Below are 16,914 nucleotides of genomic sequence, written 5' to 3'. Positions count from 1 at the left end.
TTACAAATACAACGTCGCGTTCTTACGTGATCTTGTATTTTTGGTTCATGGTATCAACAGTTCATTTGGCTTCATATCATGTAAATGCACCATAATGTTTCACATAAATATTTCGTGTTGCCAGCCTCTGAACTGAAAAGATTCTTTTCTAATAAATTTTAAACATCTGGTAACTTTACAATGTGTATACGGCAATGCTGAAAATTTTTCTACAAACACGTGTGGTAGAAAAAAGCGAGGTTCTGCCATTTTGTCGTGGGTTCGATTCGTTGAAGGATTTATTTTGAAGAAATACAAGTTCTATTTTCACTATGAAGCAAAAGAAGGGAAATGTTAGCCTAAAATCACCTCTAAACAGTGTAAAAAATGATAGTATTGTGAAGAAGCAACATATTTCGGGAGCAAATACTCCTGCTAAAGGGACACCCGGAAAGGTTAACCAAAAGAAAACGGGGAAAACTCCAGTAAAAGTGGTACCACCAAAGAAAGTTGAGGAAGAGGAGGAGGATGACTCCGAAGAGGAAGAAGATTCTGGCGCCGATGTCGCGGCTGGTGTAGCCGATGATGCAGGAGACTCCGGTGCCGAAGAACAAGATGAGGACGTCGCCGAAGATGAGGATGAGGATGACGAAGATGAAGATGAGGATGGCGGAAATGGAGATCTAGATAATGATGCAGAGCAGGATGATGACGAACCTGTTGAAGCCCCTATTGGACGCAAAACGACTGAAACACAAAAAGTTTCAAAATCTAAGAAGGCTAAGGCAGCAGTCGAAATTGGTGTCCCTAAAATTAAGACTGGCGCTCTTCCTAAAGACTTCCCACAAGACCAAGTTCTTGTTGTTAAAAATCTCCCCAAACGTAAGTAGAATCTATTGCATACATATAAAGCCTGATACAGGTATATAAGGGTTTGCAGGTTGGGAAAATATTCGAGTAATGTGTCAGGACCTGAAAAAAAGGTTTAGAGAGGTGTCTCCACATTCGAAAACTGAATATCCCCACCGCAGGGAGCTTAAAGTTTAAAATTTTTTCGTTTTTAAAATATCGAATTTTTGCATGTTTAAAAGCTTAATGAACTAAATGGTGTCGGTGGCACATACTTAGGGCTTGTTCGAGTTGCAATCACAACCGCAGTCTTGCGCGAATTATTAAAGTATCACGTTCTGCGTGAATTTCTTGTAATATATTAGTTGTGTTTTTATTACAAATTATCCAGTAACTTGCCAGCAGCTCTCCAGTAACTATTTTTAAGAATTCGCTCTCATAGAAAAAATTTGCAATAAAGTATGCGAACGCTTTTCCAGTAATAATTTGCAAGTTTCATGAACAGCTGATAAATTGGTTGTTTATTCGCAGCAAATTCCTAATAAAACAATATATTTTGTATTTAAATAGGTTTATTTTGTGAAATTCAACAATAAAAACCCACACACAGTTTCCTTATTGGTTTAAATTTCATCCAGCAACATGCGATCAGCTGGATTACAAGTAAAAATTTATCCAGTAAAATCCAGTAAAAACTTGCAACTTCAACTGTCATTTTTCGCTCTCTCCATTTCCCCTACTTGCAAGTTTTTGCGTACGAAAACGCCAAAACATGAAAATTCGTAAAAACTTTTACTGGATTTTACTGGAAATGAGTAAAAAAACGCAACTAATATCAGTTGGGCAGTTGCATCAATGCTGCCATTTTTCATCAGTACGGCAGTAATGCCGCTTTTATTACGTGCCTCGAACAGGCCCATACCTACCTTAACAACGGCTATGGGATAAATAATAATTCGCACATAACTCTTTCCACGTCGTCGGAATTTTGTCTGTGTGGCCGGGTAAGGAAGCGGGCCCCGTCTTCTGTTCCAGGCTATATAATAGGAAATTAACATGATTCAACTTTCACAGGCGATTAGTTGAAAGCTCTGCTACATTCGACTAAAAGCTGCCGGTTAAATCGCCTTCCCATGAAATTTTTTAACGATTATAACAAATGAAATTAAATATTGTGCCTAATTATCATTGAACATTATAAAAGTTGTTTTCGTCTCCTGAGACGACAATCGTTAGACTAAAAACTTGTTCATCTTCTAATTATCTGACTTATTTTTTTCTCGTCTCGCTGGACGATTATTTTACAATGGAAATTATGGGCTTGTTCGAGTTGCAATCATAACCGCAGTGTTGCGCGAATTATTAGAGTATCACGTTCAGTGTGAATTTCTAGCAACGTATTGTCAGTTGGGCAGATGCAACAGTGTTGCAAAATTTCATCAGTAACGCAGTAATGCCGCTTTTATTGCATGGCTCGAACAGGCACTATTTCCTTCTCATAATAGTTATTTATTTATTTATTTATTGAATAAAATTATAGTTTAAAAAACTAAAATCTCCCTATTATAATTGCCATTCGTACTGTCATCAGGTATGTAACTTGAGAATACAAATCGCTGCATCTTTTAGGCGCATCAATATTACATAGTTACATCTAGAGCTAATAAAAGGAAGGTAAAAATAGCCTACGGCTAATAGAATTATTCTTATATACAATTAAAATTTCAAAATTAACAGCCAGTTGGCTATGACATTATAAATTTTAATTATAAACTAAATTATCTTATTGATTTTTGTTACAGTCTTGCGAATTCACGAGGTACATGCATATTTATATCACTTACGAAGTATACATACATACATACATATATATTTATATGTTTCAATATTTCTAGAACTATCGAATGATTTAGTTGCGTAGCTGGCGAGGCCTAGTCTCCAGTCTCCCTTAATGTCTACCTTAATGTGCATCAGGCGAAAAGGCCTAGTTTCCGTTCCTCTGCTAACGAGCTTTCGATCATGGTCGGAAAGGCCGAGTTTCCGATCCATGTTCTCGAAGTCACTCATATGCTACCGCTCCCGCTCGGTTTCGTGCTGAGCAAACCGTCTGAATGACTGTGTTCGAGCGATATTCGTTTTCTTCATTCATACTTTCATTGCCACTTCTTCGTCGATGTTAGGCAGGCGGAAAGCCCAACTTCGCTCCGGCTACTGCAGCAGGTTAAACTCCTACCTGAGTAGATTGAATGAGGATGTGCCAAATTAGTGTCCGGCATGCGGAGAGACCCCACATGACTCGAAACATCTCTTCGCATGCCCGGAAAACCCGACAACCCTAACGGCCTTGTCCCTGTGGACCAACCCTACAGAAGCTGCAAGCTTCCTAGGGCTGCCGTTAGTGGAACTTGATGACAACGACTGAGATACCAACCGTCCTGGGCGGGGTTGTTGTAGCCGCTACAACAACAACAACCACAACCTCGTTTCCGCTCTGCGCTGTGGACGGCTGCTGGACATGGTCGGAAAGGCCGGAGAACTCATGCTATCGTTTTTATTGAGTATTGGTTTGGAAAAAATGGATTGCCCGCGTCCCTACCTGAGAGCATCCACTTTTATGTTCCGAGCCGTAATTTGCGTCGCTTTGATGTTTTTGAGGTTGGGTTAAGCAGAACGGTTTATGGTGCAAACGCGCCAATAAACAGAACTTTATCGGATTGATACTATTTCTCAAACTTGTTAGACATATATTTTACCAGTACTAGGACAACCGCATTAGGTTTGGAAAGATACCTTATATCCATGCAAAAACATCTTACCAATTTCTAATTTCTTACTCTGTCGAAATTTTGTATTTCGTGTATATGTAAGTAACCTTATAAAGATAATTTTTAAGTAGCCAATTTATTATTAAGACTGATTGGTTATATTTAATCAGAGACCGAGAATAATAATTATTTCATGGTGGAGTTTTAAAAAAAGTCATCAAAATTTTCGTAAGAATTATAAAAGTCAAAGAAATTTTTTGTAAGTCATCGATAACTATTATTTTAAAACTTATACAATAGAAGTCTTTTCATAATAACTATCAGCGAGATAAATATTTTTAAGTCTTCAAAGACTTTTATTGGTGGACTTATTTTATAAAAGTCTTGTCATAATAATTATTATTGAGATAAATATTTTTAAGTCTTCAAAGACTTTTGTTTTGAGACTTATATTATAAAAGTCTTTTGATAACGCCCAACCTTTTCAAATTTCCCCAGAGCTGTTTAGGAGGCAACGATACGTTAAGCTTTGCGCAGAAGAAGTTCTTCTTAGCTAGCCGTACAGAAACGTGCCCGGAATTCGGCTAAATTTGAAAAGGTTGGGCGTGCGGTCAAGCTCAGAAATACCCTGCTCGTTTGATCCCAATGAACTCAATAATTTTTATGCTTCAAGTAGTTGCTTGACTAATTACACGTCTGTAACAAATACCACTTCTTCGTCTTCTGACCAACACACCCTCTCGAGATTTCAATTTAGTTCCGTTTGTGAGGAGGAAGTGGCCAGATGTGTATGCAGTATTAAATCTAATGCTGTGGGGAATGATGAGCTTCCGATAAAGTTTGTCAAATTAATTTTGCCTTACATTCTCGCTTGCTTTACACACATACTCAATCACTGTTTAACCACTTCGTGCTTTCCATCTAAGTGGAAAGTAGCAATAGCACACCAATAGCCAAAAAACCTGGTGCCTCTCTGATTTGTGAATTCAGACCCATAAGTAGATTAACAGGACTTTCTAAGGTTTTTGAGATGCTTTTAGCGCAGCAAATATCCGACTTCATTCATAAAAATAAACTCCTAAACCCTCTGCAGAGTGGTTTCACAGCTGGTCACTCCTGTTCTACTGCTGTTGTTAAAGTCTTAGACGATATACGTCAGCCATTCGATCAAGGTCATTTAACACTACTTTGTCTGCTTGATTTTTCTAAGGCTTTTGATTCTGTAAACCACAATTCATTGTGTGAAAAACTAGCTAAGTATTTCAGCTTCAGCAAAACTGCAGTAAAACTCATAGAGAGCTATTTGAGCGACAGGTTTCAAAAGGTGAAAATCGGCAATAATTGTTCTAACCTCGTGCATATATACTCTGGTGTCCCTCAGGGATCCATATTGGGCCCCCTTTTGTTTAGCATTTTCATAAATGACATTTTCAGCACCTGCACTCATGCGCGCTTACACGCCTATGCCGATGATGTGCAGCTGTATGTTTCTAATAAAATTGGATCGATTCAGGATATTTGTCTACAACTTAACGAGGACTTAAGCTCAATATTTGCATGGTCTAGGGAGAATTTACTTTGCCTCAATGCTCAAAAATCTTGTGTAATACCTGTCGCTAAAGATAAATTTTTGGCATCGGATATTCCCAACTTATTTATTGGTGCCAACCAGCTTAAATTAGTTGACAAAGCCAGGAATTTGGGTTTCGTTATTAACTCTAGACTTGCGTGTGATGATCATGTTAATGAAGTTGTGAGTAAAATATTTTTTACTCTACGATGTCTTAGAGTAACCTCACCTTATGTACCGGTAGCCACTAAGAAAAAGTTAATTACAAGTTTAATTGTTCCTTATATCACGTACTTTGAAATCGTCTACGGCAAATTAGACTCTCATTCACTCCATTACTCTGCCACAAGGTATGTATTTGGTTTAAAGAAATACGATCATCTCTCATCTATGCGTAATTCTATACTTGGCTGTGATTTACAAAATTTTCTGAACGCGCGTAATTGCATTTTTATGTTCAAATTATTTATCACGAAGAGCCCGGAATATCTGTACAATAAACTTAAGTTGTCCAAGAGTACACGTTCGTCAGGTCTTATTCTTCCGAGATTTAACTATTTATGCACTTCAAGACTGTTTTTTATTAATGCGGTAAGGCTCTGGAACTCCCTTCCACTGTCCTTGAAGAACGCGTTGCACATAGGCAACTTCAAAAAACTCATATTTAACTTTTTTTCTTCCAAGCGTGATCAAGAATAGTCGTTATAAGCTTACCTTTGTTTTATTTTAGAATATATGATTTGTAATTCAACGTACACATTACCTTAATCTATATTGTAATATTAATTATTATCTGTACTTTTTATTTTATTTCTTGCAATTTGTTTGTATCATTGTGCAAGTTAAGATTACATCTTAATGCACTAATGTTTTCAATATAATATTAAATTAAATAAAATAAATAATAATTATGAGTGCCAAAAAATTTTTTATGTATCGAACGGGTCCCCAAACTACTCCCCAACTAATCCCCACCTAACCCCGAACAGGTCCCCACTAATCCGGAAATGCGCCTGAACAAGTCCCGTCTTTGAAGACTTAAAAAATTTTTTCGTGCTCATAATTATTATGAAAATACTTTTATAATATAAGTCTTTAAAATGAAAGTCTTTGAAGACTTAAAAATACTCAATGATAATTATTATGAAAAAACTTTTATAATAAAGCTCTTAAAATAAAAATCCTTGAAGACTTAAAAATATTTATCTGTCTGATAATTTTATAATATAAGTCTTTGAATAATAATTATAGATGACTCGAAAAATATTTATCTTAATATAATGATTTTTGATTGACTTTTATTCTTTTCTCTTATAATAGTTATGTCTCTGTATTTAATATCCTCTTATGTCTGTAAAAACATTACTTCGTTATTAGACTAAATAAATAAATAGATAAATATTTTTTTAACTGATGAATTAAGATTTTGATTTTTTAAACCCTTTCAAACACATTTCGATTGATTCCAATATTATAGTAATTCATTTAACTTACCAAATAATTTGAATTTAACTATTTAAACGGGTGACAACCCTCTTTAAACACCTCAAAAATATGCTTAGTGTTCAAATTACAGATTTTTTAACACTCTTGCATTTGACATATTTTAATGATTTATTGCGTATAAATTAACTAAATTCGGCTTTTCAAGCAGCTGGCAACCCTCTTCAAGTATTTATAAACCAACTATTTTCGTCTGGCGCCCATATGGTGATAGATATTTCTATTACTTAAATTTAATTCAAGTTGAATTTACTTTATTAAACAGGTGGCAACCCTCTTCAAAATATTTACTAACCTTCTTAACTCTCTTCGTCTGGCGCCCATATGGTGATAGATATTTCTATTACGTAATTTTAATTCAATTTGAATTTAATTTATTAAACATGTGGCAACTTTCTTACAGTTAAGTTGATAAACAAAGTTTTTAAAACCATTTCGATTGATAATCATTTTGTAATAATTGGCTTAACTCATGATACAATAAAATTATAGTTTAAAAAACTAGAACCTTCCTATTATAATTGCCATTCGTACTGTCATCAGGTATGTAACTTGAGAATAGAAATCGCTGCATCTTTTAGGCGCATCAATATTACATAGTTACATCCCGAGCTAATAAAAGGAAGGTAAAAAAGAAGGTAGTTTCAATAAACAACCTTAGACGGATAATAAAACTTTTGAAGTTTCATAAATTGTAAGTATACTCAACGGCCTTGCCACTTTGATAATATTAAAACAATAACTCTGAGTATTTTCTTTCCCATATTTATACCAATGTAATAACATTTGAAATCAAAAACCATTATCAGTGCTTGGTACTTCTTTTACTTACGTGGTTCGCACCTTTTTTTATTAAAAATATTTCAAATGTAAACTGTTAAAGGAAACTTCATCGTAATTGTCATTTTCATTTTGTAATAAAAACCACGCGCCCATTATTCTGTTATTTGTTTGTTTTTTTATTTTGAATGCAATCTTGGGATTTAAAAATCGAATCCTTAAAAATGTTCTTCCCAAATAAAACCTTTTTATATTTCGGTTCAAATTTACTTTTAAATTTCTCATAAGATTTTGCAAAAAATTTGGCTTTGTGATTAGCGCATCATCATTAAATTTCACAAATTTTTAATTTATGCAAAACACCTGAAGTCGGCTTGAACAGTCCGCCCTTCGATAAACAACTAACAGATCTTCGCTTAAAGTACGAAACCGTGTACCAACAAAATGCACAACTGCGTATGTGAGGTTGCATAAATTATTTGGTAGAGTAAAAACACTCATATTTCAAAATGGTCATGTTATCATTATATTAGGTACTTTTTTACAAAGAAATCGCATTTCAGGACGAATGGATAAGGCGTAAGCCAAGAGCTTGTGTGAGCAAATCCAATTTTTGGCAAAAAATGTCAGTTACGCGGTTTTGCAGAACGACGATACGCGGTTTTGTACTCTAAGCGACGATATGTAAGTATACACTTTCTTCATGCTTTCTGAAACCTATCGTCAACCCCATTTTCGAAATCATGTAGCCGGCATAATTTTCTAGTTCATCATATTCCACATCTTTGAATGTACTGATAAAATCTTCTGCTTAAAAAAAAAAATATTTCTTCTAGTGATCAGATAGCATGAATTTGATGAAATGTCATAATTTTATTAAAAGTCAAATGGTTAACAACAACAACGAATGTCATTACATGAAACTTGTATCATGGTTTAACTTTTTAAATAATTAGAACGTAATTTTTCAAAGGTGGAAACTCGACGAAAAAGTAACACCTTTTTGCACATCTATAGCTCAAGCTCTTTAATTTGATTCCTCAGTTTTGAAAATTGAACGAACGGAGCGGTTTGATTATTAAATATTTGGAATTACATTTTTTAACAGGTGGCAACTGTTCGAAATACTAAAACCAGTTTGCACATCTACAGAGCAAGCCCTTTAATTTGACATCCCAAAAATCCCTTCGTGTATAATATATATAGAAGGTATAGATATCCTTTTGGAAAGGGTACTTAAGTATCCGAAAAAAAAGCTTTAGTTAAATTAACCCTCCTTCAACATCCTAAGAGATTTTCGTGTGAAAACCCGTGATAATTTGCATAAAAATGCAATTGGTGCTTTATATGATAGTAACGCCATTGTTTCCTGTAAATTCCTGCAAATCCCTGCAAATCCTGAAGTACCTAATATAATGATAACATGATATAATGTAATTATATACCTTTACAGAATATAAGCAAATCGACCTTGTGGAAATCTTTGCAAAGTATGGTACTTTGCATACAATCCATAACATTCATGGCCCAGTTAGTAGCGTCGCTTACATTGCATATACGGCACCTGAAGAAGCAGAAGCCGCACAAGCAGCAACAGATAATAACGCAAAAGTAAAGGGTATAACAATAAATGTAAACGTTCAAACACCAAATCCAAAAAAAGTTAAGAAAGCCGAAAGTAAACAAAAGACTTCTGAAGAAAAGCAGACAGCAATTGAAGATAAAAAACGCAAAATTCAAGAAAGCAAGTCGCGCACTGTGTATATTAAAAGTTTGAAATCTGGTACTACTGAAGATCAAGTGCGGGAGCATTTTGCTGAATGCGGTGAAATTGAGAGTGTGAATGTGTTTTCCCGACACCAACATTCGTATGGTTTTGTTTGTTTTGAAGATGAATCTTCAATTGCGGCTGCAACCAAACTACATAACTCAGTTCTTAATGGAATGAACATTTGGGTACTTCAGAGTGATCAACAAGTGAAAGAAGTGACAAAGGACCCTCAACGCACTATCCTAATAAAAAATAATCAGAGTTTAGGTACAGCAAAATATAAGAAGCTTTATTACAATATACTATATCTCTTATAATTACAGAAAGTATTGATCCTGCAAAATTGGATTCAATTTTCTCTAAATGCGGAGAAATCGAATCCACTTCTATTTTGTGCAAAAAGAACGTTTTGGCATTTATAACATTTAAGGATGAGAAAGGTGCCAAGAAGGCTTTAAAATTAAATGGTTCCAGCTCACAGGGTCTTGACCTGGAAATCGAAGAGTATAAGGTGATCACACCTAAGCACAAAACTACTGTATTTATTCAAAATGTCAAACCTGGTAAGCAAAGAATTTAATGTAAATTTAAAATGTTGCTTAACATTTAAGAAGATTTTATATTCCATAGATATTAGGTTCTATATAGGACTGTTTACATTGTTTTTTTTTTTAACTGATTTAATGAAAACTTTTGAATAGTATTATCTACAATGTTTTTGGAGCTGCAGCTCCACCCAAGCCTTTAATGTTGGAGGAATTGAACATCGTACAATTGTGCTACGGATATGCCATAAACCAATGGAATTTCATGCCAATAACTGGAATTTCGATTTACTTTTCATGATAGTGCTTCCTTGCCACTAAAACATGAGTCCGTTGAATAACTGGAATAAGTAATGTAGGCGGTCGCCATTCCAGTCCAGCGCCGCCCTGGCTCATGGCCTGAAATAATGTAAACGGGTCATAATAACAAAAACAACGTGAAAGTATTTGAAACTATGAAGGTTTTTTGTATCTGTTCGAATCATTCCAATTAAATTTATGTCATTAAATATGCATACATATTTTTTAGCCCTTCACTCCAAAACTACTAGATTACTTACATAATATAATGACTGAGTTTAACACGCTTTTGTAATTTTTTGATCAAATTGTTAATTTTGAAGACTGCGAACTGTTTTGATGGTGTTCAATATCTCCTAAAATACAATCCCGTTTATCTGCATTACGAGTGGGAAGATTGTAGTTTTTTGTAGTTTGCATAATTGCGCTATTATAGGTGTGGTTTATAATACTCAAGTCCTGGGCAACTTCCAGGATTATTTGGTATACTCTATTTAATGTCCACTGTTCCAAAGTAAGAAAGTATTGTTCTATTCCAAAATGCTCTAGCTAAACTAATGAAAAAGGTTTTTCTTAACAGCGGTCGTCCCTTGGCAGGCAATGGCAAACCTCCGAGTGTATTTCAGCCATGAAAAACAGCTTCTCATAAAAGTACAATCGCCGTTCGGAGTCGGCGTAAAACTGTAGGTCCCTCCGCTTTGTGTGACAACATCAAGGCGCACGCCACAAATCGGAGGAGAAGCTCGGCCAAACACTAACATATGTGTAAGCGCCAATCTATTATTATTATTATTATTTTAAACTAATGATCTTTGAGAGAACAGATTTATCATTTTCGATCCTCTGTGCAAACTTTAAATAAAATTGCACCTAGCGCCTGCCCGGCGGGCATATTCGCGTATACATACACGCTCTGCTTTAGAAGGCAGCGAAAGCTTCATTCAACCACACGACTTGTTCGCACGCAAACAGTGACATCAATTTCTCGCACACTACAAAAATTCTCTGTCGAAGCTGCCCAGCTCTGTTTTAGAGATTAATAGATCATGTATAGAGTTTTAGGGGCGACGAGTTCAAATATAATTTGTGACACTTTGTTATGTATATGAATTTATATTTATATAAAATATTTTAGGTGTGACTGAAAACGAAATTCGCGAGATATTTGCTTCGACGGGTCCAATCGAGAGTGTAAATGTACTGGGTGGCTTTGCTACAGTAAAATTCGAAGATACTGAAAGCTTTTGTAAAGCTTTCTTATTAAATGAAACATATATCCGAGGACAATTGATATTTTTGGAGCCATATTCGGAGAGGAAACAATCTATACTGAGAAATCAGAACAGAAAGAGACCAGCGCCATTTAACAAAGGAGGCCACAGCAAAAAGTTAAAAACTAACTAGACAAAACAGAGACATTAATAGAAAAGAATATTAAGCCTGCTGCCCTGAACATTTTAATATCTTTTCCCATAAAAAGTAATTTTTAAACTTAGTTATATATGTATAGTATGTATACAACCTTCAGAAAAAATATATAATAAATGCTAAAATGCGTGAGTATGATAAAATGGCATACAAAAATGATTAGTTTCTATTTACATTTTAGCGTTTCAAACGCTTGTAAGTAAATCAAAGTGCAAAATAAAAATGAAAACGAAAAGAGAAGCAGAAATCAGACAAGCAATGGGCAGAGGGCAGACCGGGTTTGGTCAATTGGCATGCCTGTTTCGCGAAAAATGAATATTTGCGCGAAATCGATTTAGCGCTTGCGCATGGATTTTTGCAAAGATGGAAGATTTTTCTTATTTCAGTTAAAATTTATAAAATTTTCCAAGATGATAGTAGTGTACTCGTACTCAAAACTATTAGAAGTTTTAGAAAACTTTCACAGGTTTTGCGTTCTCGTACCTAAACAATTTTCATCACAATAGGGCAAATAGAAAGGGCAATATGTGTTAGAGGTGAAAATTTCTGCGAACACTTGAAAGTAAGAAAATCAGCTGTTCATAAACATATGTTCAAGAATAAACAAAAAAAAATAAGACATTTTTTAATTATTTATTGCAAATTTTATAAGTAGGTGTACTACATACAACGAAAAAGAGAGAAAAGTTACTAAGCAAAATCTGGTGTCCTGGCGTTTACACCTCAGAAGTGAGATTGTTTCTCACAGCCTACAAAAGTCTGCATAAGAAGTTGCAGAGGAGACGGGAGGGAAAGACAGCCGTTGAATGTGAAACAAGGGAAAACAGTATTCTAAGAAACGTTGCCTCAACAAATTAGACGGTGAATCGCTCAAGTTGCAGAGAAGAACGAAGGAAAAGATAAAGCTGAAATTAGTCAAGAACGTACCGGTACGTAAACCCGAGTCAGTTGACACGATCTGTCTTACCAAAGCGCCATGTAAATGAAAACTCAACACCGCAGAATTTTTCTGTAGTTGTAGCCATGGTTGTAGCCCGTAGCGCAGAAATCTGCGGAATTTACGATTTTTCCGTGTCAGCTGGTTTCTCCTTCTTTAGATGGTTGCCACTTCGTCAGTTTTACAGATGGTAAAAAAGATATAAGTTCCTATTCAAAATATGTTTAAAATATTTGAAATTTACTATTGAATAAGGTTTTTGTTGAAAACTAAGTAGTTTATATTTAGCTAAAATCTATTATAGCACGAGAAATTGTAGTTGAAAGGGTAAGTTTATGAAAAGGTATTGATGAGTGGCAACAGTGTAGTAAGCAACACTGAGGGCTCCAGTAATCGACAAAATTCTGCGTATACAGACTGCGTTTAAGTATACGTTCTGCGTTTTCGACTAATTTCAGCTTAAGTGCCGATAAACGTATAATATCGACACGGAGTTGCCACTCGTTCAAAGAAGAGCAAAGCAAACAAAAGGTGCAATCCCGTATTCCTCGGACTCGGACTAGTAAAACTGTCAAAAAATAAAAATTCGCTCAGAGCGAGAGCGAATGGTAACTTCTGTCAACTTCAACATAACCTCCAAATTTTGGTTGTAAATTTTTACTTATTTTGTATGTAAACACACTCAGCTCACACATGTAAATAACCAAAAATACTTTCAAATTCATTAGAATCCACTTAAACAAGTAATTAAATACTTTTCAACATGAATTAGCAGAGTGCACTTTTCTTTTGTTTACAATTTGGTTGCCAAACACACTACAGCTGATCGTTTGACACATTTACCAGAATTTACCAGCAAAAAATTCTCGGCTAAAACTGGTAACTTCTGACAGAGAGAGAACCGTATTTACTCTCTTTTTTGACCTCTCAATAGTCAGAGAACCGAGTGCGGGATCGATTTCCCGTAAAATCTGACTGATTCTGACTATTTCTGACCAATCCGAACTCGTACGGGATCGCGCTTAAAGTTGCGGCACGCATGTCGATACGGCAGTCGTTACTGAAGTTGTAGCAGGGAGGCAGTGTAAAGTTTTCAACACAAAGAGTTTGGTTGGAAACGGAGTGCCAACAATAGTTGCGTTCCAGATGCTTCACGAAATTCACGATTTGCAGGAACAGCTGTTTTCTCCATTAATAAACCTTATGGGAGGTGGTCATCTGGAACGACTTCCTGTAAAAACCTGCAAATCGTGAAGCATCTGGAACGCAACTATTAACACGAGGAACAACCCAAGCATTTGCAGATTCGACCTAATAGTCTACGCGAAATTTATGCGCTCATGCCGGAGTACGATCCGTTGAAGAATAACTTAAGCAGTGAAGTGTTCATCGAAAAGGTAACACAGTTACGCAGGGCATACGATTTGACAGAGCAAGAGACTAGTAGCTGCGCAATCTAAGCTAGAAGGTGTCGCCAAGGAATGGCTAGTTTTGCAAGAGGTTTTCCAATCGTGGTTGGATTTTGTTCAAGCGTTTGAACGTGATTTTCCAGCATCGATGACGTCAGCACAGGTGCACCGCAATATGTCAACGGAAATGACAGTCACGTGAAACGTTTGAAGAATATTATTATGTGATGTTGAGTATGGGTCGACGAGGTAAGATGGACGAGGAGTCAATTAATGCATACGTCATATCAGGCTTGAACGATGCGATGTTATCACGCACACTACTAGCCCTTAAGTTACCAACATGCAATGATTTCCCATGATGCAATAATAGGTTCATTCCTTATCTTTTTGGACTAAAATCTGAAAAGTGTCAAAATGCCAGAGCGTAAGCAAAATGCGCTCTCTAAAAGAGAATAACAGGAAAAGTAAAGGAACGCAAAAAACCAAATTTTTAGTCCAAAGAATGGCAACAACAACACTAACGTCAAATAAGAACAGAAATGTATGTACAAAACACATTCACGCAAGCACAAGCACAATAAACACTTGCTATATCAATTATTTTTTGCCTCCTTCCAATTTCAATTCACTTCTTTTACTTTTTAGATTATTCTCACTTTTAGCGTATTCTTTAATTTCCGTTAATTTAAATTCAGTTGAGTTTGGCACTTTTCAGGATTTTGCCAGAAAAAATTCTTCTGACTAAATCTGACTACTTCGGACTGATGAGAGTCACTCTCACTGACTGTTGCTCTCTCATTTTTGCTGTCATTTCCGAGTTAAGGAACGCTTTTTGGACTAAATCTGACTACTTCGGACTTTTTCTGACTATTTCTGGGAGATAAGGAACGCTCCTAATACAAGGTGTTATCGGTTGGCAACTTCTCGCTCTAATTCCGCCATATTGACTGCCTTAGCTGAAACAGTGTTACTTGTTTAACAATTTTTCGCCTAATTATATAGTTGAATTTTTTTTATTTTTTCTCTGTATACACATTTTGTTTTCTCAAAAAGGTATTACATCTTATTTTATTTCATTTCATTGCGAATATACTATAAAAAAGCTAATTTTGTTTAGTGGAAAATATGAAATCTTATATTTTTCCCCCAAATGGGGATTCATTTCTTCCCGTTTTTCTTCTTATTCTACTGAGCTAAGGAAGTGTCAAATCGAGCTGACACAACTGATACCACCTTGTACTATTGCATCATGATGATTTACTACGCTCACTGAAGGGTATGGTCGTCGGTCCGACACAGCCTAGGGTAAATTCGAGTGAAGAAAAGAGTACAAGCGAGGCAGGTTCCAGAGCGACGATGGACAGGAAGCCAGTGAAGTGTTTCAACTGTAACGAATATGGGCATATCGGCAAAGGAAATTGTAGATTAACCATCGAGTCAGGCGTAATGCAAGTGCATCAGCAAAGTGAATCATCTTTCATAATCAACGAATATTTGGACGAAGCAGACATTCAAGGGGTGAGAAGCATTCTACAGTAATACGGAAGTTGCTTCACGGAAAGTTGGACTGAACTAGACGATGTAAGACAACACAGATGGAGATCCTCGTGACCACAGATCAACCGGTAATGGGAAGGCAATACCAGGTTCCGCTATATCAACGTCCAGTACTAGCAAAGATTATCAGCGATCTACTGGATAATGGCATTATTAGACCAAGTTCATCACCACACGCGGCACCCGTTATTCTAGTGAAGAAGTCCTATGTGTTGATTACCGTGCTCTCAACGCGGTAACGACGAAAAAACACTTTCCGATGCCTATTGTTGAAGAACAACTAGCAAAACTGGTAGGAAACATGGTCTTCACGACGCTGGACATGACAGCAGGATACTACCAGATTCCCAGCGTTCTTGACACCAGAGGGCTTATTTGAGCATAATGTGATGGAAATGATCACAAAGATGGTAAGAGGTCTAAAGCATCGCGACAAGATTGTAAGCTATGTCGACGAAGTTATAATTGCAACGAAGACGGTGGAGCAAAACATTGAGGTATTGTCCGAGTTTTTGAAAGCGGTCAAAGAATCCGGACTTACATTGCGGCCATCGAAATGTAACTTTCTGGCAACTAGGATCCAGTTCCTGGGACATATCGTGAGTGCAGATGGTGCGCAGCCCGGGGAAGGGAAAACAAAAAGCATCAGAGACTTCCCACGACCACGATCAACGACCGAAGTAAGGCAGTTCCTGGGATTAACCGGATATTTCCGGAAATTTGTCGAAGGCTACGGTCTCATAGCCAAGCCACTGGCCACATTGTTGAAGAAAGCAAAGTTCGAGTGATCGGAAGAACAAGAACAATCGTTCGCAAGACTAAAGGAAGTTTTAACTACGCAACCAGTTCTGGTCATGTTCGATCCAGGGAAGCAGCATGAGCTACACACCGATGCAAGTGCGGTGGGAGTATCAGGAGTCTAGCTACACCTGGAGAAGGAAGGTTGGAAGTAGCGTTGTAGCTCAGCCGAATCACGATATGCAAGCCATGAATTGGAGGTACTGGCAATTGTGGAGTCACTGGAAAGGTTCAGAGTCTACCTTCTGGGCACGACGTTTGTGGTACGAACCGAATGTAACGCCGTAGTTACGACGAAGAAGGTCACGCCACTGCGACCACGGGTAGCAAGATGGTGGCTACGCCTGCAGGAATTTGATTTCTCATGCGAACACCGACCGGGTGTCAACATGCAGCACGTTGATGCCATGAGCAGACTACCAGCCGAATCACCAACACAGCCGGATACAGTTGCAGACAAGGTTCTAGCTGTCAGTAAGGACATGGAGCCAGAGGATTGGGTGACAACCATACAACGTAAAGACGAGAAAATCAGACGACTATGTGCAATCCTTAATGGGGAGGAAGCTGTAGATGTCATGAAGCAGGTTAAAGCGGACTACGAGCTAAGGAATAAACGATTGTTCCGGACGATTGATGGACAATACAAACTGGTTGTCCCACAAGGAGTCAGATGGCGAGTAACGAAAACAAGTCACGACGATGCAGGACACTTCGCGT

At 36.8% G+C, this 16,914-nt stretch overlaps 1 protein-coding gene across 1 annotated transcript; it reads left to right on the top strand.

Moving 5' to 3' along the window:
• The first annotated feature begins 203 nt into the window (after nt 1–203).
• Nucleotides 204–11,646, top strand: LOC118738060 (DNA-binding protein modulo). The gene is made up of 4 exons (XM_036468957.1): nt 204–861; nt 8,900–9,484; nt 9,541–9,780; nt 11,198–11,646. Exons 1-4 carry the CDS (start codon nt 312–314, stop codon nt 11,464–11,466), a joined length of 1,644 nt encoding a protein of 547 aa, XP_036324850.1. The 5' UTR covers nt 204–311; the 3' UTR covers nt 11,467–11,646.
• The last annotated feature ends 5,268 nt before the right edge of the window (nt 11,647–16,914 follow it).

Source organism: Rhagoletis pomonella, unplaced genomic scaffold (genome assembly GCF_013731165.1).
Source record: "Rhagoletis pomonella isolate Grant_MI unplaced genomic scaffold, Rhpom_1.0 Rhpom_scaffold_00004, whole genome shotgun sequence".
Lineage (NCBI taxonomy): Eukaryota > Metazoa > Arthropoda > Insecta > Diptera > Tephritidae > Rhagoletis > Rhagoletis pomonella.
This window is presented reverse-complemented; position numbering and strand designations above follow the sequence as displayed.